Genomic DNA, 23,865 nt, shown 5'->3' with positions numbered 1-23,865 from the left:
ACTGGGCTGCCGTAGTAATGACTGCTTTCATCTAGAAAAAGCACCAGCCGCTACCATACAGATACATCTAGTTTCTGTGTTCTAGTATTATAATGGTAGTAATTGTACTATAGTACAGCACCTGTGGTGGACCTGACGATAACACTCATTCTCCTTCTCACAGAGTCAAAGGTCAATACCTCCAGCAGCTCAAACCTGGATGCAAGAGAGAGAAAGGGAGAAAGAGGTTGGGTTACTGACCACACACACACACACACACAAAGATAAACTGATGCCCACAGGCCTTGGCTGGAGTAATGGACACACACTGACCTCTCGACCTCATCCTCCCTATTAAGAATCTCCATGTGACTGTCCTTCAGCCGCAGATAGGTGAAGCCAAGCCTGGGGGAAAGAGGAATGTACCATTACTGTCAGAATAGGGGAGCAGGTTAAACTGCAGTTAAATGTATGGCTATACAGTGCGTTCGGGAAAGTATTCAGACACCTTGACTTTTTCCATATTTTGTTACGTTACATACAGCCTTATTCTAAAATGGATTACATTTATGTAAATAAGGTATTTTTGTTTTTTATTTATAATAAAAAAACAGTTTTCGCTTCGTCATTATGGGGTTTTGTGTGTAGATTGATGAGGAAAACTATTATTTAATCAATTTTAGAATAAGGCTGTAACATAACAAAATGTGGAAAAAGGGGAAGGGGTCTGAATACTTTCCAAATACACTGTATATTTCCTATCTATCTAGTTCATTTCAAATGGCTGGGAGGAGGAAAGACGTTCTGCCTTTGTGTGTGTGTGTGTGTGTGTGTGTGTGTGTGTGTGTGTGTGTGTGTGTGTGTGTGTGTGTGTGTGTGTGTGTGTGTGTGTGTGTGTGTGTGTGTGTGTGCATGAGTGATTGAGCGACAGTGATTGAGTGAGTGAGTGATTAAGTGGGTGAGTGAGTGATTGAGTGGGTGAGTGAGTGATTGAGTGGGTGAGTGAGTGATTGAGTGGGTGAGTGAGTGATTGAGTGGGTGAGTGATTGAGAGGGTGAGTGATTGAGAGGGTGATTGAGTGATTGAATGGGTGAGTGAGTGAATGAGTGAGAATGATTGGGTGATTGAGTGAGTGATAGAGTGGTAGAGTGATTGAGTGAGTGAGTGAGTGAGTGAGTGAGTGGTAGAGTGGTAGAGTGAGTGATAGAGTGGTAGAGTGAGTGATAGAGTGAGTGAGTGAATGATAGTGGTAGAGTGATAGAGTGAGTGAGTTATAGAGTGGTAGAGTGGTAGAGTGAGTGAGTGAGTGAGTGAGTGAGTGAGTGAGTGATAGAGTGGTAGAGTGGTAGAGTGAGTGAGTGAGTGAGTGAGTGAGTGAGTGAGTGAGTGAGTGAGTGAGTGAGTGAGTGTGATTGGGTGACTGAGTGAGTGTCAAGCCAGTCACCTCTTCATGCCCTCCACCAGTGCCACCTCGTCAGGAGAGGATGATATGTAGAAGGAGGTGGCCTTGTTCTGGTGGATACCCATCTTGATGCCATCCACTGTCTCCTCCTCCTTCACCTGTACCGTGTGGCACAGACACAACGCCCGGAAGAACAACTCCTCAGACTCCTGACAAGCCAAGCACAGAGAACACGTCACACACACACACACGTATCAACACATAAATACAGGAAACATACACGTCTGAATACATCATTTGGAAGGTCATCATTTGGAAGGTCCTGAAGGTCATGCTTCTTAGTCCTTGAACACACAGACACACACAGACACACAGAAGACAAAGGAATGGCACAGGCTGGTCACTGGAGTGAAGCGGCCCTCTCTAGTCCTGGCACACAGCAGTGTGTGTGTGTGTGTGTGTGTGTGTGTGTGTGTGTGTGTGTGTGTGTGTGTGTGTGTGTTTGTGTCACTGGATCCCTGGGTGGATGAATGTGTCATCCTTAGAGAAGGTATCAGTGTCACTCTGAGTTTAGGGTTCACCCAGGACATCCAGGTAAAGACTGTTAGTATCCAGCTGGTCTTCATAGGGTTACGGTTCACCCAGGACATCCAGGTAAAGACTGTTAGTATCCAGCTGGTCTTCATAGGGTTACGGTTCACCCAGGACATCCAGGTAAAGACTGTTAGTATCCAGCTGGTCTTCATAGGGTTACGGTTCACCCAGGACATCCAGGTAAAGACTGTTAGTATCCAGCTGGTCTTCATAGGGTTACGGTTCACCCAGGACATCCAGGTAAAGACTGTTAGTATCCAGCTGGTCTTCATAGGGTTACGGTTCACCCAGGACATCCAGGTAAAGACTGTTAGTATCCAGCTGGTCTTCATAGGGTTACGGTTCACCCAGGACATCCAGGTAAAGACTGTTAGTATCCAGCTGGTCTTCATAGGGTTACGGTTCACCCAGGACATCCAGGTAAAGACTGTTAGTATCCAGCTGGTCTTCATAGGGTTAGGGTTCACCCAGGACATCCAGGTAAAGACTGTTAGTATCCAGCTGGTCTTCATAGGGTTAGGGTTCACCCAGGACATCCAGGTAAAGACTGTTAGTATCCAGCTGGTCTTCATAGGGTTACGGTTCACCCAGGACATCCAGGTAAAGACTGTTAGTATCCAGCTGGTCTTCATAGGGTTAGGGTTCACCCAGGACATCCAGGTAAAGACTGTTAGTATCCAGCTGGTCTTCATAGGGTTAGGGTTCACCCAGGACATCCAGGTAAAGACTGTTAGTATCCAGCTGGTCTTCATAGGGTTACGGTTCACCCAGGACATCCAGGTAAAGACTGTTAGTATCCAGCTGGTCTTCATAGGGTTAGGGTTCACCCAGGACATCCAGGTAAAGACTGTTAGTATCCAGCTGGTCTTCATAGGGTTACGGTTCACCCAGGACATCCAGGTAAAGACTGTTAGTATCCAGCTGGTCTTCATTGGGGAATGAAACAATGTCTGACCCTGCATCAGTGGTTAGGGAGGGGTAACTTGTCCTGTACATATTCGTACAGTCCATCAAGTGACAGTGAGGCTCTCTGTCTCACCTTGCCCCCTGGTCCAGGTGAGGAGTCGATCATGTCCATGCTGGTTGCCCCTGGCATGACCTGTCCATTACAGATGGCATCAGGAACGTAAACATAGCCGTCCACACAGCACTCTATAAACTCCATGTTGTTCTCTGTCAGGGTGCCTGTCTTGTCTGTAAACACGTACTCCACCTGGAAAACACACATTCAGGTAAGAGTGGTGAGTGTGTGTGTGTGTGTGTACTGTGTGTACTGTGTGTATAGCCTACCTGTCCCAGTTCTTCATTGAGGTCAGATGTGTTAACCTGAGCCCTCTCTCCCAGTTCCTCGTCAAACATCTCATCATCCCACATGATGAAGTAGGACCCCAGGAACTTCTGCATCTCCACGGTAACGTACATGGACACAGGGATGATGTAATTAAACAACACCATGAAGGCCAGGAAGTCTGTGAACGCCCGGATCAACTGGAGAGAGAGAGGAGGGAGGTATGAGGAAAGAGAGGGGGGAGGAGGGACAGTCAGAGGTGACAGGGAGAGAGAGAGAGGAGGGAGGGAGGGAGGTATGAGGAGGGAGAGGGGGGAGGATGGACAGTCAGAGGTGACAGGGAGAGAGAGAGGAGGGAGGGAGGTATGAGGAGGGAGAGGGGGGAGGAGAGACAGTCAGAGGTGACAGGGAGAGAGAGAGGAGGGAGGGAGGGAGGTATGAGGAGGGACAGTCAGAGGTGACAGGGAGAGAGAGAGGAGGGAGGGAGGTATGAGGAGGGAGAGGGGGGAGGAGGGACAGTCAGAGGTGACAGGGAGAGAGAGAGGAGGGAGGGAGGGAGGTATGAGGAGGGAGAGGGGGGAGGAGGGACAGTCAGAGGTGACAGGGAGAGAGAGAGAAAGGGAAAGTGAGAGGTGAAAAAAACATCAGCTATTGCATAAAAATGATTGTAGTTTTATAACCTACTATATGGCGTTGCCTCTCTGTGTCAGTCTTCTGGTTGTAGAAGGGCTCGTCTTTGTCCGGGTCAGCCTGCCACACATACTTCAGCACTGTGTTGATCAGAGCCTTGCTGATCAGGATGCACAGGTACACTATCAGATACGCATTCATTGACCTGGAGGGGGGAGACAGAGAGGGGGGGAGAGACAGAGAGGGGGGAGATAGAAAGGGGGGGAGACAGAGAGGGGGGAGACAGAGAGGGGGGAGACAGAGAGGGAGGAGATAGAGAGGGGGGGAGAGACAGAGAGGGGGGGATAGACAGAGAGGGGGAGATAGAAAGGAGGGGCAACAGAGAGGGGAGGAGAGACAGAGAGGGGGGGAGAGACAGAGAGGGGGAGACAGAGGGGGGAGAGACAGAGAGTGGGGGAGAGACAGAGAGGGGGGAGAGACAGAGAGGGGGGAGACAGAGAGGGAGGAGATAGAAAGGGGGAGCGACAGAGAGGGGGGAGAGACAGAGAGGGGGGCGACAGAGAGGGGAAGACAGAGAGGGGGGAGAGACAGAGAGGGGGGAGAGACAGAGAGGGGGGAGAGAGAGAGGGGGGAGAGACAGAGAGGGGGGCAACAGAGAGGGGAGGAGAGACAGAGAGGGGGGAGAGACAGAGAGGGGGAGACAGAGGGGGGAGAGACAGAGAGTGGGGGAGAGACAGAGAGGGGGGAGAGACAGAGAGGGGGGAGACAGAGAGGGAGGAGATAGAAAGGGGGAGCGACAGAGAGGGGGGAGAGACAGAGAGGGGGGCGACAGAGAGGGGGGCGACAGAGAGGGGAAGACAGAGAGGGGGGAGAGACAGAGAGGGGGGAGAGACAGAGAGGGGGGAGAGACAGAGCGGGGGGGGGGACAGAGAGGGGGGGACAGAGAGGGGGGAGACAGAGAGGGAGGAGACAGAGAGGGAGGAGATAGAGAGGGGGGAGATAGAGAGGGGGGAGACAGAGAGGGGGAGACAGCGAGGGGGGAGACAGAGAGGGGGGAGACAGAGAGGGGAGGAGAGACAGAAATGGGGGACACAGAGAGGGGAAACCAACAGAGAGGGGGGAGACAGAGAGGGGGGAGACAGAGAGGGGGGAGAGACAGAGAGAGGAGGGGAGACAGAAAGGAGGGGAGACAGAGAGGAGGGGAGACAGAGAGGAGGGGAGACGGAGACGGGGAGAGACAGAGAGGGGGGGATAGAAAGGGGGGAGACAGAGAGGGGAAACCGACAGAGAGGGGAAGACAGAGAGGAGGGGAGACAGAGAGGAGGGATGACAGAGAGGAGGGGAGACAGAGAGGAGGGGAGACAGAGAGGAGGGGAGACAGAGGAGGGATGACAGAGAGGAGGGATGACAGAGAGGAGGGATGACAGAGAGGAGGGGAGACAGATGCAGAGGAAATTACATAAGAATGTCTTCAGGAAGGGTGGACGGTCTGAATGGGTCTTTATGGGGAAATGGATATGATGCAATTAGATGGCAATCAACGTTAAGTGAACCTGTCTGGAAACATGGTAAACACGCATCATAAAGTGGAAAACACAACCATGTTGGTGGGCCTTACTTCTCCACTGCAGAGCGTTTCTGGGACTTGGACTGGTAGTTGAGCGCCATCTTGGTCTCCATACCAGTGTAGATGGCAACAGCTAGGAGACACAAATCAGAGGGTCAACTTGGGGAGACATTTCACATCTGTGAAGATGAAGGAAAGAGACTAGGAAAGGGAACGACACTGTAATATTGAGATGCAGCCCTGATGACAATAATATCAGTCAGATCTGACAAGTCAGGTCTCTGTCAGTACTGAATACTGTCATGGTGTCCTACAATTATCTGTGAAATCAACTCCCATCACACTCATCTGATTTCATAATAAGACTTGGCTTGCAGTCATGTCATCTCATGCAGTGTAATGACTGCATTCCTGCTTGACAGTTAGCAATATTCTCACTCATACAGGTCTGTACAGGCCTCAGCAGCTGGTCTCAATATACAACCCACCGTGTGAACACAGGAACTTAAACATTTGGAAAGGAACCTCTAAACATTCCAAACCCATTATATGAATGAAAAATATGAATCTATTTTAGATTCTATAAGTGATGTCATTACAAGGTCACCCAGTGTAGTGTCTTTAAATTCTATTAGTGATGTCATTACAAGGTCACCCAGTGTAGCGTCTTTAGATTCTATTAGTGATGTCATTACAAGGTCACCCAGTGTAGTGTCTTTAGATTATATTAATGATGTCATTACAAGGTCACCCAGTGTAGTGTCTTTAGATTCTATTAGTGATGTCATTACAAGGTCACCCAGTGTAGTGTCTTACCATATATGTGCTGTGTGTTTTTCAGTGTCGCCCCTCTGAGAAGTAGGTTCTCAGATCCCAAAGGCCTGAAGCAAACACAGAATACACTTCTTTGTTAGGATACACTTCAAAAAATGTTTTTGTGCAAACACACGAGCAATGACTTCCTGAATTTGGAGTCAATTTCCTGGGTATGGATTTACCTCGCGATGGGCTCGTTTCTGTCTGAATAAATATTGATTCGGCCCACGAATCTGTCCAAGGAGAGAGGGAATGCATGTGTGAGTTGGTGTGTTTTGCGTTGTTTTTCTCTATACAACCTGTACTGATTGTCTGGATGCAGTGTTGTGTGCAGGGTTGTCACTCACCTGTAGAGGTCTGGTTGTGGTTGTTCACATTCAATAGAAGCCTGTAGAGTATCGAAATCCTCCTCTGTGATGAAGGCCTTAGTGTCCTGCACAGCATAGTAGGTCTTTGTGGAGGGATGGAGGGATGGAGAGAGTCACAGCGAGATCAAGAACACAGCGCATCTCACATTACCCCTCTAATGAAACAAAAAACAAACTCTCTCTCTCCATTTCGCTCCATCTCTCTATATCCCTCACATACACACTCATACCCTCTCTCTCACTCACTCTTTCTCCTCTGTCCCCCGTCTCCCACGCTCTCTCTCTCTTTCACTCTTCTGTTCTCCCTCAACTCTATCCCATTCTTTCTTTATCTCTGCCTCAGCCACCTCTCCCATCTCCCTCCTCCTCTCTCTCAGTCAGAGTGTAGTGTTACCTTGTGACTGGACTCCCCGTCCAGACTGGCTGTGGTGACAAAACAGGTCCCGTCCTCCCTACTGGTGGAGAGAAGGATGAGGTCACAGGGGAACGTCTCATCTTCCTTGATCAGCACCACATCACCCACCTGGGAGAGAGGGAGGGAGGGAGGGAGGGAGGGAGGGAGGGAGGGAGGGAGGGAGGGAGGAAGGAAGGAAGGAAGGAAGGAAGGAAGGAAGGAAGGAAGGAAGGAAGGAAGGAAGGAAGGAAGGAAGGAAGGAAGGAAGGAAGGAAGGAAGGAAGGAAGGAAGGAAGGAAGGAAGGAAGGGTGAATGGGAAGTTAGAGCGTGAGAGATATGTCTTTAGCTCAATAGGATAACACAGTCTTGAGTTGCCTAAAGCATGTTGGTTGGACCCACGTGTGGGTCACTGGGGGTCCAGAATGACATTTGTTGTGCATTGCAAAACATTTTACTTAAAAATTGGAAATGTAGACAATTAAAACCAAATAGAAAGCGTGCAGAAAAGATAATGGGCCTATATATATTTTATATAATAGTCTAGAATCTTTGAGAACTTACAATCAACAAAATAAAACTAGACAATGAGGCCCCCATAGATTGTGTTAGAATGATTTGAGCATAAGAACACAGCATTAGCCATGTTAAAATATGCAGGAAATGTGCTTAAAAACTGCACAATTCTCTCTCAGCTCCATGACAAAAATGTGTAGAATTGCAGGAAATTAGCTTTAAAATTGAAAAACGTCTCTGCTCAACCCTTATGGTGGGTCGCGACTCAAAATACACCTTAATATGTGAGTCTGATCCAAAGAACCCAGGTTTGATCCCTGGTCATGTTCAGGTGTAGGATGATACGTACCCTCAGCTTACGACTCTGTTTCCTGATCACCTTCCCATGCTGCACCTCGTGCACAGGACACTGGTTAATAGCATTGTCTGCTTTGTGCCTGAGCCAGTCCTCATAGCCCTGTTTGATGGCCGTGACAGTGATGACAAAGAAGAGAGGTAGTCCGCTGGTGATGGGACTGGTGGGAGTGTCAATTATCAACTGAAGAGGGCGGGAGAGAAAGAGAGAATGATCTATTGTCATCTGAAACTTCTGCGTTTGCCAGATTTATATTTATTGCCAACTAAGCCTTAAATGGACTCAAATTGAATCTACCAGTCAAGCTCTGACCTGGACAAGAAATATGATGAGGAAGTAGAAATTGGCAATTCTTCTAAACTGCTCAAACAAATTCTTCGGAACAAAATTCCAGAAGGTGTACTGTGGAAAGGGAAGCAACAGCAAATGGTTATAACATGGTTGTAATGTGGTTATAACGTGGTTGTAATGTGGTTGTAACATGGTTATAACGTGGTTGTAATGTGGTTGTAGCATGGTTATAACGTGGTTGTAACATGGTTATAACGTGGTTGTAATGTGGTTGTAATGTGGTTATAACGTGGTTGTAGCATGGTTATAACATGGTTGTAATGTGGTTGTAACATGGTTATAACGTGGTTATAACATGGTTGTAACGTGGTTATAACGTGGTTGTAATGTGGTTGTAGCATGGTTGTGGTTCTCACCTTGGAGGAGATGATGCGGTTGTCGGGGTACCTCTGGGGAATGTAGGCCTCCGCTCCCGGTGGGGGCTCCTTGTTTCCGATGTACACCGTCCTGGTGTCCACCCAGTTCTCCTCTCCAGCACACTGCACAGAGGTCAAGACGTCAAAGGTCAATGCCAGGTCAGCACACAGGTCAGGTCAGATCATGACAGGACAATTCAGGGCAGGTCAGGACAGGACAGGAGAAGACACAGGGGCAACAAATGTAGCCTCATTGTCCTGGCTGGGGGCCTGACTGGCTGGGGGCCTGACTGGCTGGGGGCCTGACTGGCTGGTTGTCAGGCAGTTGTTTCCTGCTCCAGCCAACATGTCTTTGTCTCACCAAACTTGGTTAGTGTTGTTGAATGCAGAGACAGTCTGGCAGACACAATAGCATTACAGTCGCAAACAGAATAAATGACTGTGTTGAGTGTAATAAAGTGGCGACCTAACAAACACAACACAACAGACCTCCAGTAGCAGTGAGTAAGGGCTCTGAGTCATGTAACCGGGTGGGGAATGATAAATGAGTGTTGGCTACAAGCCTTTCACCTTACAATAACTCTCCCATTCAACACTAACTATGACACACGCCTATATACAAACACACACCAACACACACCACAACACCATAGGAAGGTCAACCCACTGATTTCACACCTGTCTGGAATAGTCAAATAGAATAGAATCTGATCAAACAGAATCAAATATTTTTAAAAAGAGGGAAATCAAATATAATATAATCTTAAAGTAATTTCCTTACTCGCTGAGCCTTAAGTAACTAAATGGGTTGCGTCCAGTAGAGTGCTACATGTTTGCCCATGTCTGTTTATCACCAGTGAGCCAGCTCAAGAATCTGGACAAGCCCAGACAGAGAGACACTGAGGGGATTTGATTATTCCCCCGGAATAATCCCCCAAGTGAAGTGGGTTAGCATTGACTGCATTCCATTTAGAACCTTTTTAAATTAGTTAATAAATATCCTGAACTGGAAACCTTCAACCATCCTTCCTGCATTCTTACAAATACACCATAGTGGCAATATCACTCCTCAACCTAGCCTAAGATACAGCCGACCTAGCCTAAGATACAGTCGACCTAGCCTAAGATACAGCCGACCTAGCCTAAGATACAGTCGACCTAGCCTAAGATACAGCTGACCTAGCCTAAGATACAGTCGACCTAGCCTAAGATACAGCCGACCTAGCCTAAGATACAGTCGACCTAGCCTAAGATACAGTCGACCTAGCCTAAGGTACAGCCGACCTAGCCTAAGATACAGCCGGCCTAGCCTAAGATATAGCCGACCTAGCCTAAGATACAGCTGACCTAGCCTAAGGTACAATTCCACTAGCCTAAGATACAGTTCCACTAGCCTAAGATACAGTCTGACCTAGCCTAAGATACAGTTTCACTAGCCTAAGATACAGTTCCACTAGCCTAAGATACAGTTCCACTAGCCTAAGATACAGTTCCACTAGCCTAAGATACAGTTCCACTAGCCTAAGATACAGTCCGACCTGGTTCTTTCTGTAGACACACTCACTGGAGCCAGACAGAGGCTGCAGGGAATGATCGTATCAACACCTGAACGGTTGCTACTCTGCATACCTAATCAATCAAACCTCAGCTATTAAAAAGGTCAGAGTGGCCAGTGTGGTTTTTCAGTATGACCTGTAAGACAAGCAAATATGTTCAGCCATCCAGGCTCTGGTAAACTGTGGTTCATAAGAGGCCAGTGTGAGGTGATGAGTGTGAATGCCCCATACCGCACCACGGGTCCATCCATCCTTCCCATTTGACAGGGATTACATTGAGCCAGCATGTGTAGCATTAGCATCTTTAGCTAGCGGTTATGTAAGTGGGGCGAGTACAGGCTAACATCCCTTTAGATATTATTTTTACCCACAGAGGGCACTGTGGTATATCGGCCAAGCAGATTAAACATCCGTTAGCTCTTGTTAATTAATTAGTCCTTTGTAGTTCAGTTGGCAGAGCATCGCGTTTCTAACACCAGGATAGTGGGTTTGATTCCCGGGACCACAAATAAATAGAAATGTCTGCACGCATGACTGGAAGTCACTTTGCATAAAAGTGTCTGCTAAAAGGCACAGGGACAATCGGGCTTACAGTTTCACCATACAGTATTGTAGTTGCATCACAATGTACTGTAACAAAACTGAACCTTTTTTTTTTACTAATCTTGTCCTGGGCAGTGTATCTCTCTTATAAAACGTTCAGCCCTAGTGCCCTACATGATTTCATTCATGGAACAGAGGAATGCAGCCTAAAGACTGAACAAAGAACCTGTGTGTGTGTGTCCACTAAGCCTCTCTGAGCAGACCTCCCACTCTGCTCTCCACCATAGTACTACTATACTACAGCTGTCAACAATACTCTCTTATTGGCTTATAGCCTCTGCGTCAGTTTGTTGCTGTTGACATCCCCTTGCCCAGACAAACAGACATTACACACACACACATCTCCTGCTGCAGTATAAAAAGAGGTGATGGTAATCCTGTGTCCAGGGAATAGGATTGTTTTTCCCTAGCAACGTGCCCTAGTTTCCAGCCATGTCTTGTGGGGTTAATTCACTGAGCCTCCTAGCCTCCTCTGGTCACCCCCACTAGTGTTCAGCTATTTTGAGCTCACCTGTCCTATACACACCTCAGACAGGACAGGAGGAGACTCCACCTCTGGATCATTGAGCCTGTGGGGGTTTGAATTGGTGCATCTCAGTAGTCTATAGTGGCACCCTCTTCTAGTCTCTTTACCCTTTGACTGGTGATTCTGGGGGTAGATCCCAATATTCTATAGTGGCTAAATATTCTAGTATCCTCATGATGCTGGTTCACCAATCAAAGGGTTAAGAGTGGAAAATACCACTACAGACTACTGAGATGCAGCCGTAGCTGGCCTGCTTTGGTGATCTGAGCAGCAGAAGAGATGAGAGAAGACCTAGCATGAGGAAGAGAGAGGAGAGAGGAGCAGCCTTCTGTTGTGTGTATCCGCAGCAGACTGGGTACAGCTGGGATCTCCTCTCCCCAGATAAGAGCTGGTCCACTCTCTCTCACGGTCAGCCCACACTCTTGCTTTCTCTTTCCTTTTCACAATCCCAACATTTATCTTGCTCACTCAGCTCACTCTCAGACATACACCACTCCCTATCTCAGATGAGTCACGAGAGAAAGAGCGGGTGTGAGAGCGAGAGAGAGCGAGAGGAGGCAACTTCTACCATGAACTCTGTATTGTCCTCTGCCTGACAGAGGAAAGGGAGTCACCCTCAGAGAAACAACGGGTACAGACCGCAGCCATTGAGACATCCACACAACTACAACCAAATGAACCTATTAACTTTATGCATGATAAAGATGTATTCTACATTATATTCTAAAAAACAACCCTCTTCCCCAAAAAAATTTTTCTTCCCCAGGCTTTAAAATATATCCGCTAAGAAATAGCACATTAAAGACACAAACTCATGTTCCTGTTAGAACATGAGGTGGGGCAACGTTAATGAGGGTACAAGCCCACGCATAAATACTGCACATCCTCCCTGTCTGACGAGTACCAGTAAACACTGACGTAACATGACAGGATAGGTGAAAATAAGAGTTCCTCTACATTGTTTTCACCCATCCAGTAAGGTGTTGGATCTGTGATTAGACTACTAAGTGGTGGAGAAGGGAAGAGTGCCTTTAGTATTGGTACAGGACCACTATCTCTTGTACATGGCATATCATCATGGCATGTCTGCTGATAGTACACAGTCTGTTCTCGTGCTCTCATGGAGGAGAGAAGAGGAGAGCACATATAGATAGACGGGATAGCTTGAGTCTGGAGATGCTGACAACACTCTCGTGTCACCCACTCCTCTCCTCTCTGTCTGTCTCCTGCCCTCTTCTCCCACACATCTCTCTCTATCTACCTCCTGCCCTCTTCTGGCCCACTCCTGTCTATCTACCTCCTGCCCTCTTCTGGCCCACTCCTCTCTATCTACCTCCTGCCCTCTTCTGGCCCACTCCTGTCTATCTACCTCCTGCCCTCATCTGGCCCACTCCTCTCTATCTACCTCCTGCCCTCTTCTGGCCCACTCCTCTCTATCTACCTCGTGCCCTCTTCTGGCCCACTCCTCTCTGTCTACCTCCTGACCTCTTCTGGCCCACTCCTCTCTGTCTACCTCCTGACCTCTTCTGGCCCACTCCTCTCTGTCTACCTCCTGACCTCTTCTGGCCCACTCCTCTCTGTCTACGTCCTGACCTCTTCTGGCCCACTCCTCTCTGTCTACCTCCTGACCTCTTCTGGCCCACTCCTCTCTGTCTACCTCCTGACCTCTTCTCCCACGCATCTCTCTCTCACCCCATCTGCTTCCTCCCAGCTGGCACTTTTGGTTCCTTGGAAGTTGTGGGAACAAAGCCATGAGTTTCCTGACGGTTAAAACTGTTTTTTGTTTTTACCGTTCTGAGAACGGAAGTTAAAATTTTGCCTCGTCTAGGAACATACATTTTTAGGTTGCAGGGAGGTTCTGAGAACGTTTATCTATGATTCCCTGAAAGTTTTCCTGGGAGGTTTTATTAACGATCTGAAAATGGAAATTCTGGGTTATTTGAAGGCAATTAAATAACGTTATAAGAACATGTTTCAATAAGACTTTTAATAATACTGCTAGTTTAATGGTTTTGAACTCCCAGCATAGATATAAAACACATGAAAATTAATGTGCTTAGGCATTGATCACGCAAACACATTCATTTTTATTGTGGCATGGAGTTCGTGAGATTCAAACCTATGATCTTCTGTTCTCTATCCTTTGAATTAGTCCACTGCACCACCAGGATGCAGCTAGCATGTCATGTGTATTTTTTACTCATACAAAGCTGTTCATTTTAGACTATTCAAACCCTGCTTCAAAGGAAACACTCACTCATTAAAATCACTTAAGATAGAGGACCGATTCAAATAGTTTTGTTGACGCTGAGAACGGAATGTAAATGTTTTTAAATAACATTCCTACAACGTTCTTTGAGCGTTACTAATGTTTTCTTTATTTTTATGGAATCGTTTCCTAATATTCTGAGAACTTTTAATATAACCATGAGGAAACCTGGAGAAAACATTGTGATGAGGTACTGAAATTCCCATAGAGGAACGTTACTTCTTAATATTCTCGGAACCATTTGAGAACATTACTTTTAATAGAATCACGAGGAAACATTATGGGAAAGGTTAATGCAAAATAACCATAGGACAACCCACGCTCTCACCAAGCTCTAAGAATCGTATGGTTCACAGAACGTTATGTGCTAGCTGGGCTTCCTCCATTCTATAGAAGACAACACTGTTGCTACTGTACAGTAAAGTACAATAGTTGGGGGTGTAGGATAATTGGGGGTCCAAGACAGTTGGGGGTCTAAGACAGTGGGCGGTTTTGCTTACTGAAACATCAAGTGGGAGAGGAATACAGATTCAGTAACCATTGATACTTGTAATTCCATACATGGTCATCCCTAACCAGGGGTCATTCTGGTTAGCAGAGTAAGTGGTATAATGCTATGCAAATGGAATGCTGAAAGAGGTCAGCCTGACTGCAGTCAGAGAGATCAAATCAATTACTGTTGTGGGCTTCCTAACCAACTATACTCTAGTCCAATGTTTCCCATCTCCAGTACCCCAACAATACATATTTATATTGGAGCCCCAGACACGCAGACCTTATTCAGCTTATCAACTAATCATCCGGCCCTCAATGAGATGAATCAGGTCTGCTTGTCTGGGGCTACAACACAAATGTATGTTGTTGGGGGTACTGGAGGACTGGACTAGAGGAACGCTGGTGAGAATGTCCACAACAATCACTGATTAGATCTCTGACTGCAGGGTCAGCCTGACCTCTTTCAGCATTCCATTTGGAACTTAAGCACTGCATGCCGTTATACCACTGGCCTAGTATAGTCTCTTCACTGGGTTTTAATCAAGCCCTCTCCTCGTGTTCTAACACACTCCTCTGTTCTCTCACACTAGGCCCCGTGGCCCGCTACTGACCTCTTCTAATCACTCCATTTGCCTGTTCATGGTCTGCTCAGTTAAACATTTAGCCCTGTTCGTCAGTGACCGATATTCTAAATCATGCTGGTAAATATTCAATCAAATTTGGCACGGTCAAATCCATTTGTAATATCAAGACTTGAATGGAGTTAGATGGTGTGATTTCTCATTCACCTGAGGCCTGAAGCATTTAGGTATTTAGTGTAGATTTGGATGTATGAAAAACATCTGAAAACCTTTATGTCTGGGTGAACTCTGACCCTGTAAGTGCCACTCATTGCTTTTGTATTTATTAAGGATCCCCGTTAGTTCCTGCCAAGGCAGCAGCTACTCTTCCTGGGGACCAGTGAAATTAAGGCAGTTATATACCATTTTAAAAACATGACAATACATTTCATAACACATTTCACAACACACCATGTGCCCTCAGACTCCTACTCTACTACCACATATCTACAACACAAAACCCATGTATGTGTGTGTATAGTGCGTATGTTATCATGTGTGTGTGTATGCGTGTGTGTCTCTTCACAGTCCAGCTGTTCTATAAGGTGTACAGTGTGGTCATGTAGTCATGGCTCTATGTAGTACTGTGAGCCTCCCATAGTCTGTTCTGGACTTGGGGACTGTGAAGAGACCTCTGGTGACATGTCTTGTGGGGTATGCATGGGTGTCTGAGCTGTGAGCTAGTAGTTTAAACAGACAAGCTCAGTGCATTCAGCTTGTCAACACCTCTTACAAAAACAAGTAGTGATGAAGTCAATCTCCTCCACTTTCAGCCGGGAGAGATTGACTTGCATATGATTAATGCTAGCTCTCTGTCTACATCTAAGGGCCAGCCGCCCTGCCCTGTTCTGGGCCAATTGTAATTTTCCTAAGTCCTTCTTTGTGTCACCTGACCAAACAACTGGACAGTAGTCCAGGGATGACAGAACTAGGGCCTGCAGGACCTGTCTTGCTGATAGCGTTGTTAAGAAGGCAGAGTAAGGCTTTATTATGCACTTTATCATACTGTAGATGACAGTTCAATCGTCCTCCCAGGAACTCAGTGTTCTGTAATGTCGCCTCCCCAGGTAATGCATCTCTAACCTTATTTGAGTCTCTGTTCCAGCCCAGCCCCTCTCTCTCTCCCGCCACAGACAACCGTTTATATAGTGCTAAGCCGACAACATTCTTTTACTGATTACATTTAAGCTTTTAGAGTTTTAAGACATTTTGCATTAAGACCGGTCTGCTTCTAATAAAATCAAAGTGCCACGATTAAGGCCGACTTCTGATCCAGTCGGATGTAATACTAGACTTCTTCTATTCTAGAGGTTTTAATAGTTAGTGCTGGGTCAGGTTTCAGGACGGGAGCGTATTTATAGTTAAAGGGAAAAACATGGGGAGACAAAAATCAATGGAGAACCTTTTGCTATTAGACATAAAGTGGCTGCCTTTTCTCTGTCGTCGTCACTTAGTGGACGCATTGACTTTCTCCCTGCTTATCACTGGCCGCCCCTTTAAAAGATCAGTCACCGCTTCCTTTTAATAACCAAGGACTTCCTGTCACTGTTCAGTAGCAGGAGGATACATTTAGCCTCATTCCCTAATAGTGAGTACGCTATTCCCAGAAGCCTTTTGTGAATTCATTGGCAGTGATTGTTTTGATATGGTTTATCTGAAGTAGTTTCCTGTGACCTTCCAAGTCAACCAGAATCACATTTCTAACCAGTTTCCAGTCCACAATCTCATTCCAAAAGTAATCAGTCAAACTCAATTAAGGTTACCCCAACCCACCAATTTGTGAACCACTGTTCTATGGGATATATAGTACCAGTCAAAAGTTTGGACACATTCATTCAAGGATTTTTCTTCATTTTTACAATTTTCTACATTATAGAATAATAGTGAAGACGTCAAAACACATATGAAATAACACATACGGAATCTTGTAGTAAGCAAAACAAAGTGTTAAAAATATCAAAATAATGTTACATGTAGTAACCAAAAATGTGTACAAAATAAAATTAAAATAAAAAAATTAAAAATAAAAATATATTTTATAATTTGAGATTCTTCAAATAGCCACCCTTTACTTTGATGACAGCTTTGCACACTCTTGGCATTCTCTCAACCAGCTTCATGAGGTAGTCACGTGGAATGCATTTCAATTAACAGGTGTGCCTCGTTAAAAGTTAATTTGTGGAGTTTCTTTCCTTCTTAATGTGTTTGAGCCAATCAGTTGTGTTGTGACAAGGTAGGGGTGGTATACAGAAGATAGCCCTATTTGGTAAAAGACCAAGTCCATATTATGGCAAGAACAGTTCAAATAAACAAAGAGAAACGACAGTCCATCATTACTTTAAGACATGAAGGTCAGTCAATACGGAACATTTCAAGAACTTTGAAAGTTACTTCAAGTGCAGTCGCAAAAACCATAAAGCGATATGATGAAACTGGCTCTCATGAGGACCGCCACAGGAATGGAAGACCCAGAGTTACCTCTGCTACAGAGGATAAGTTCATTAGAGTTACCAGCCTCATAAATTGCAGACCAAATAAATGCTTCACAAAGTTCAAGTAACAGACACATCTCAACATCAACTGTTTAGAGAAGACTGCATGAATCAGGCCTTCATGGTCGAATTGCTGCAAAGAAACCACTATTAAAGAAGACCAATAATAAGAAGAGACTTGCTTGGGCCAAGAAATACATGCAATGAACATTAGACTGGTGGAAATCTGTCCTTTGGTCTGATGAGTCCAAATTTGAGATTTTTGGTTCCAACCCGCAGTGTCTTTGTGAGACGCAGAGTAGGTGAACGGATGATCTCCGCATGTTTGGTTCTCACCATGAAGCAGGGCGTAGGAGGTGTGATGGTGTGGGGGTGCTTTGCTGGTGACACTGTTGGTGATTTATTTAGAATTGAAGGCACACTTAACCAGCATGGCTACCACAGCATTCTGCAGTGATACGCCATCCCATCTGGTTTGCACTTAGTCCCACTATCATTTGTTTTCCAACAGGACAATGACCCAAAACACCTCCAGGCTGTATAAGAGCTATTTGACCAAGAAGGAGAGTGATGGAGTGCTGCATCAGATGACCTGGCCTCCGCAATCACCTGACCATAACCCAATTGAGATGGTTTGGGATGAGTTGGACCGTAGAGTAAAGGAAAAGCAGCCAACAAGTGCTCAGTATATGTGGGAACTCCTTTAAGACTGCTGGAAAAGCATTCCAGGTGAAGCTGGTTGAGAGAATGCCAAGTGTGTGCAAAACTGACATCAAGGCAAAGGGTGACTACTTTGAAGAATCTAAAATATATTTTGATTTGTTTAACACTTTTTTGATGTCTTCCCTATTATTCTACAATATAGAAAATAGTACAAATAAAGAGAAACCCTTGAATGAGTAGGTGTGTCCAACCTTTTGACTGGTACTGTAAGTGTAGGAATGTGTTTAGTGAATTACAGTTACTATATCCTAGACAGTGACAGTAACAGTTACCCTGGTGGAAACAGTGCTGTAATTGTCGTAAACAGGAAGTGCAGGACAACCCATCCCCCACTGCTGGGACAATTCCTGGATTCTAATGCACAGGCACTTAGATGTTGTAATGCCTCCTCAGTAGAGAGCGAGCAAAATAAAGAAGGGAGACGCCGTGTTAATATTTGATGGGAAGCATCAATGAAGATACAGGCTGACTATCGACAGCAACATTAAGGGGGAGAGTGGGGAGAGGAGGGAGTGAGGGGGGATTTGGGGTTTAACGGGGGAGATTACATTTCAGCCTCACTCACTCTTGGACATGACTGCCTGCTGGTCCATTTGCAGTCACACAGAGAGACCAGGGACCAATCCAACAACACTCACTGGGCAATGAACAGCACAGCAACACTATGCTGTGGTTAGACGGGTTTCAGATAAAAACAGGCTGTTAAAGTGTGTTACTGTCCACCACTACACAAGGTTGTGTGAAAGCATGTGAAAGATAACAGTGTGTTGTACAATACACCCACACTTCCGGCCATATAGCCATAGCAGAAACGCTAGCTCGAGAACTGATAAAAACAGATACAAGTGGTGATCTATTTATGTCACCATCACAGAGGGTGAAACACTAGGTAGCTAGGAACAATGGAACAGAGAATAGAGATGGTCATTTAATGTAAGTTCTGAGGTAGAGAGATAAGGAGAATCTCTACTGTCCAGTCCCCAGCTCTTCAATAGCTGACCGTCTCACAGGCTTGAAATATCAGGGAGGAATACAGGCAGAGACAAGAGCTGGGTAAATAGCATTGTCACATTGGCAACAAGTCAAACGATATGCCGACACACAACACACAGCGTGACTGCATGAATGAGTGTGTACATACGTATGCGTATTTGTGTGTCTGTGCCTGTGTGTGTGTGTGTGTGTGTGTGTGTGTCCGTGTGTGTGTGTCCGTGTGCGTATGTGTGTGTGTGCGTGTGTGTCCGTGTGCGTATGTGTGTGTGTGCCCGTATGTATGTGTGTGTCCGTATGTGTGTGTGTGTGTGTGTGTGTGTGTGTGTGTGTGTGTGTGTGTGTGTGTGTGTGTGTGTGTGCCCGTGTGCGTATGTGTGTGCGATTCTGGTCTCCCTGTTGCTCCAGAGATTAGGAGAGGAATGTGTTGGCAGGCAAGGGAAGCCAAGGAGAAAAGGATTTTCACCACAGACTGCTTCCAAGGTACCTGTGTTCCTCTGTTGTCTCCGCTCTCTCTTTTCTCTCTGTCCGAGCCATTTAGAACTTACTGTAAATCACCAGATCTCCAGGGAGTCCTGCTCAAGATGACTAGAATCTTGACAACCCCTGAGAAAGCCGTAACCTTTCCGTTTTTCAGTCCAAGCTTTGGAAAAGTTCTATGGTTCCAAAACAATCAAATTGTAGAGGGACCACTTAGAATGTTATTGTTATGGAACGTTCCGAGTCAAAATGGAGGATAGTTAGCTGAACTCTGTAGCTCTGCAGATGGGCCTTACTGTACTCGGTCTGTGGGTTGATTACACCCCACAGATTACACCCCTGCTGTGGCCTCCATCTGTCAGTGTCTTGTACTGCCTGGAGATAAACAGCCCTACCAAACAAGCTCAGACTGATCCACAATACATCAACTGCCTTACTGCCACGGCCTCAGGGTCACTGTGTATAACAGCATGATGCAAAACAACATGAAGCTAATATGCGGTCACTACTCTTTACCATGTGGCTCTTTCACATACTGTACATCTACCCATTGGAGTGATTTGCAAAGGGAAAAGGGGATGCAAAACAGGCCTGATCTTCCATGGTGTTTCTGTCTATACCTTCTTCACCTCTCTGTGGGACCATAGGGGCCAGCCCCCTGGTCCTGGTAACACAGCTAATAGGCTTTACTGAGCTCAGGAGCATGGTAGGCCAGATGTGCAGGGTGTGTGTGCTAGTGAAGATGTGTGTGTTTGGGTGCGTGTGCACAGCCAGCGTGGTTGGCCAGATGTTTCAGCAGCCATTAACCCTGTGTATGTGTGTGTGTGTGTGTGTGTGTGTGTGTGTGTGTGTGTGTGTGTGTGTGTGTGTGTGTGTGTGTGTGTGTGTGTGGTCATGACGTTGGCCTGGGGGATAGGTTTGACAGTCATAAATACCTCTTTCCCCCTTTTTCCTCTCTCTACCCTACTGATGTTATTTGCAAACCCCTCTGGTTAACGTAAAGATTCTGGGAACATCAGAAGGTGGGGGGAAATGAACTATATTCTGGTAATCCAAACAATTGAACATATGCGGTGGTACTTAATGAATATGATGTCAGTTCGGCTGTCATCTGAGACATTCTCATCAATGATCAGATGACGTAAACTCTACAGTGGAAAGTCTACACATCAGAGTTATCGGATTCACATGGAATTGTTGTTCAATTTAAATGTTTGAATATGAAATTATTTGTGATGGGATGAAATGTGATTTTAGCTTCTAAAATGTGAGATTTGGGTTTTCATAAGATAGGGCTCTGCTCAATCAGTTGCCCGCCCCTGTGAAGGGACATGGGCTATAAAACTTTTCAAACACACCCTCCTCTCCCTTCCTATACAAGCCCTTGACGACAATGTAACCTCCTGTTCCGAGGACGTGAGGACGACGGTCCGATGTCAGAATGGTTCAGATAATAACTACAGAACGAAGCCAACATCAGCGTGAGTTTATGTTGCGAATGGTATGAACTTTGAACTCTTATTCACTACAGAAGTGATACCTCCTAGCCTTTGAGTTAGCAACAGCCGCAGCAAACGAGGGTTAGGAAGGAACAGACAGAGTATCCCGTCTACCACACAACGAAGTTACTACAACTTATTACATTTTCCAGCAGAGACATTCTTCAAAGGACAAAGGACTCGGTTGGGCAACACGGCCTTCCATCTACCACCAACCTACCGAAGCGCAGCTCAGAGTAAATATTTATTGCATTTTCCTTTTCCAAATGGGCGGTAATTTAGAATGCATAAGATACTGTATTTACGATAGCACAGCTTCGCCCTTTGTTCCTCAGTCTTCCCGCTCTTTCACTCAAACCCAGCCCCTTTTCTTTTGTGTAACAAGCTGTCATATCTGTTCCGCCCGCTAGGGACGTTTTCCTTTTTGAAGTAATTTGTAATCAAGTTATGATTTAAATATGTGTAATTCTGTGTGATTAGTTAGGTATTTAGTCAATAAATAATTAAACCCAATTTTGTATTGCTGATTCAATTTGTTAGCCAGGGTTCGTGCAGATAACCAAGAATTTACAACTTTCAGATGAGACTGAATTAAGATGACGATTAATATTGACTGCTATTGATGTAAAATATTACTAGGTCTTTAAAAGTTTATTCGGAAGATAACAGCTCTATAAATATTATTTTGTGGTGCCCGACTCTCTAGTTAATTACATTTACATGATTAGCTCAATCAGGTAATATTAATTACGGAGAAATTATTTTATAGAATAGCATGTCATATCACTTAATCCGGCATAGCCAAAGACACGACAGTGTGTGTGTGTGTGTGTGTGTGTGTGTGTGTGTGTGTGTGTGAGTGAGAGAGGCCATGTAAAGTAGACGACATCAGACTATAATCACTTAAACCCCTGAGAGCAAAGCAGAGCAGAGCAGAGGCAAGCAGCCAGGCAGGCAGCCAGGCAGGCAGCCAGGCAGGCAGCCAGGCAGCCAGGCAGGCCAGTCTATAAGACTCAATCTGGACGAGCGGCCAGGCTGACCATGTGAGATCCCCCAGGGCTTTGTCGTCCCTCACTGACTGTTGCATTTTGAATGTGTGACCGTGCCAACGTGTTGAGAGATCAGGCCTCCCCAGCCCCCCTGCACCTTCATATGGCTGTTCCTGCTATTATAGTAACCATCAGGCTCTGTCTGGAGGCCAGGCTGATTTTCAAAACTACCAACCAAGATGTTAGCGTGTCAGAATTGTGTTCCATGTACGGGGTGAACTGAGATGGTTGGTGTGACTCATTCTAGGCGACCGTGTGGTAATCTGAAATCAACACCCTCTCCACCGCGTAGAACAACAGTCCCCGAGCATACGTGCCTGTGTCAGTGTGTTTGGTTTGGCTCCACCAGTTGAGAGATCTCAGGCTGACTACGTGTTCAGCTCCAGTCCTGCACCTGTGTTGTGACCTCACCTCACCTGATCTCACCTCTGTAGAAACATAACATCAACTGGCTAGAGAGAGAGAGAGAGAGGGAGAGGGAGAGGGAGAGGGAGAGGGAGAGAGAGAGAGAGAGGGGGAGAGAGAGAGATGCAGAGGGACAGATGAATAAAGAAAGAGTAACTGAGAAAGAGAGAGAGGGGAAATGAATAACCACTCCCTTCTCCAGCGCCAGCCTGAACTGGAGGACTGTAGCAATTGATACATAGAGAGGCAGGATGGTAATGATCAATGTGCAGAGGTAATAGAAGGTAATATAATTTCTGTCATCCCCAGTGCTCTCGAGCGGCTAGATGTTCTTTACCATTCGGCCATCAGATTTGCCACCAATGCTCCTTATAGGACACATCACTGCACTCTATACTCCTCTGTAAACTGGTCATCTCTGTATATCCGTCGCAAGACCCACTGGTTGATGCTTATTTATAAAACCCTCTTAAGCCTCACTCCCCCCTATCTGAGATATCTACTGCAGCCCTCATCCTCCACATACAACACCCGTTCTGCCAGTCAAATTCTGTTAAAGGTCCCCAAAGCACACGCATCCCTGGGTCGCTCCTCTTTTCAGTTCGCTGCAGCTAGCGACTGGAACCAGCTGCAACAAACACTCAAACTGGACAGTTTTATCTCAATCTCTTCATTCAAAGACTCAATCATGGACACTCTTACTGACAATTGTGGTTGATTTACATGATGTATTGTTGACTCTACCTTCTTGCCCTTTGTGCTGTTGTCTGTGCCCAATAATGTTTGTACCATGTTTTGTGATGCTACCATGTTGTGCTGCTGCCATGTTGTGTTGCTAACATGGTATGTTGTTGTCTTAGGTCTCTCTTTATGTAGTGTTGTCTCTCGTCGTGACGTGTGTTTTATCCTTATATATGTATGTATAAACATTTTTTTGTATCCCAGCCCCCATCCCCGCAGGAAGCCTTTTGCCTCTAGGTAGGCCATCACTGTAAATAAGAATGTTCTTAACTGACTTGCCTAGTTAAATAAAGGTTAAATAAAATGTAGATCTAGGAGCTACTACATGCAACAGCAGGTACACTCTCCTCCCCTCCCCTCCTCTCATCCCCTCCCCTCCTCTCCTCTCCTCTCCTCCCGTCCCCTCCTCCCCTCCCCTCCTACCCTCCCCTCCTCTCCTCTCCTCTCCTCTCCTCTCCTCTCCTCTCCTCTCCTCTCCTCTCCTCTCCTCTCCTCCCCGCTGTTACTGTGTTAGACAGAGCACTGAGCCCAGAGAACTATAGTACTACCAGCTGAGTCACTCATTACACAGAGACACACTTGAGTTTTCCAGTTGAATGGTATTGCATGACACTGCACTGTTTCCCAGCCATGAGCTAACAGTGAACTAAGGAGTGTAAACAGTCCATGAGAGATTGTCTTTGGAGGAAACATCTCGCCTGTCCCAGTTGTTTCATCTCACTGAAGAGGAAAGGAAAGGAGACAAGGAGAGGAGAGGAAGCCAGGGTGTGGCTATTACATAATACCTGCTCCAGGTTCCCATT

At 46.0% G+C, this 23,865-nt stretch overlaps 1 protein-coding gene across 13 annotated transcripts in view; it reads right to left on the bottom strand.

The window, feature by feature from the left end:
• Nucleotides 1-23,865, bottom strand: part of LOC110495683 (phospholipid-transporting ATPase IH) — a 67,649-nt gene that overhangs the window by 28,084 nt on the left and 15,700 nt on the right. For all 13 annotated transcript variants that reach the window (XM_090207918.1, XM_036952044.2, XM_090207917.1 and 10 more), the window contains exons 2-15: nucleotides 8,615-8,737; nucleotides 8,220-8,309; nucleotides 7,902-8,090; nucleotides 7,039-7,167; nucleotides 6,624-6,727; nucleotides 6,459-6,509; nucleotides 6,277-6,341; nucleotides 5,512-5,593; nucleotides 3,948-4,098; nucleotides 3,266-3,463; nucleotides 3,015-3,188; nucleotides 1,424-1,590; nucleotides 313-384; nucleotides 122-195 (exon numbers count right to left, since the gene is read on the bottom strand). In XM_090207918.1, coding sequence (XP_090064044.1) covers nucleotides 122-195; nucleotides 313-384; nucleotides 1,424-1,590; nucleotides 3,015-3,188; nucleotides 3,266-3,463; nucleotides 3,948-4,098; nucleotides 5,512-5,593; nucleotides 6,277-6,341; nucleotides 6,459-6,509; nucleotides 6,624-6,727; nucleotides 7,039-7,167; nucleotides 7,902-8,090; nucleotides 8,220-8,309; nucleotides 8,615-8,737 — 1,669 coding nt within the window. The remainder of the gene's footprint in view (nucleotides 1-121; nucleotides 196-312; nucleotides 385-1,423; nucleotides 1,591-3,014; nucleotides 3,189-3,265; nucleotides 3,464-3,947; nucleotides 4,099-5,511; nucleotides 5,594-6,276; nucleotides 6,342-6,458; nucleotides 6,510-6,623; nucleotides 6,728-7,038; nucleotides 7,168-7,901; nucleotides 8,091-8,219; nucleotides 8,310-8,614; nucleotides 8,738-23,865) is intronic.

This window comes from Oncorhynchus mykiss, chromosome 18 (genome assembly GCF_057628025.1).
Source record: "Oncorhynchus mykiss isolate SJ-2025 chromosome 18, ASM5762802v1, whole genome shotgun sequence".
Lineage (NCBI taxonomy): Eukaryota > Metazoa > Chordata > Actinopteri > Salmoniformes > Salmonidae > Oncorhynchus > Oncorhynchus mykiss.
Note: the sequence above shows the minus strand (reverse complement) of the source record. Positions and strands in the feature narration are given on the sequence as shown.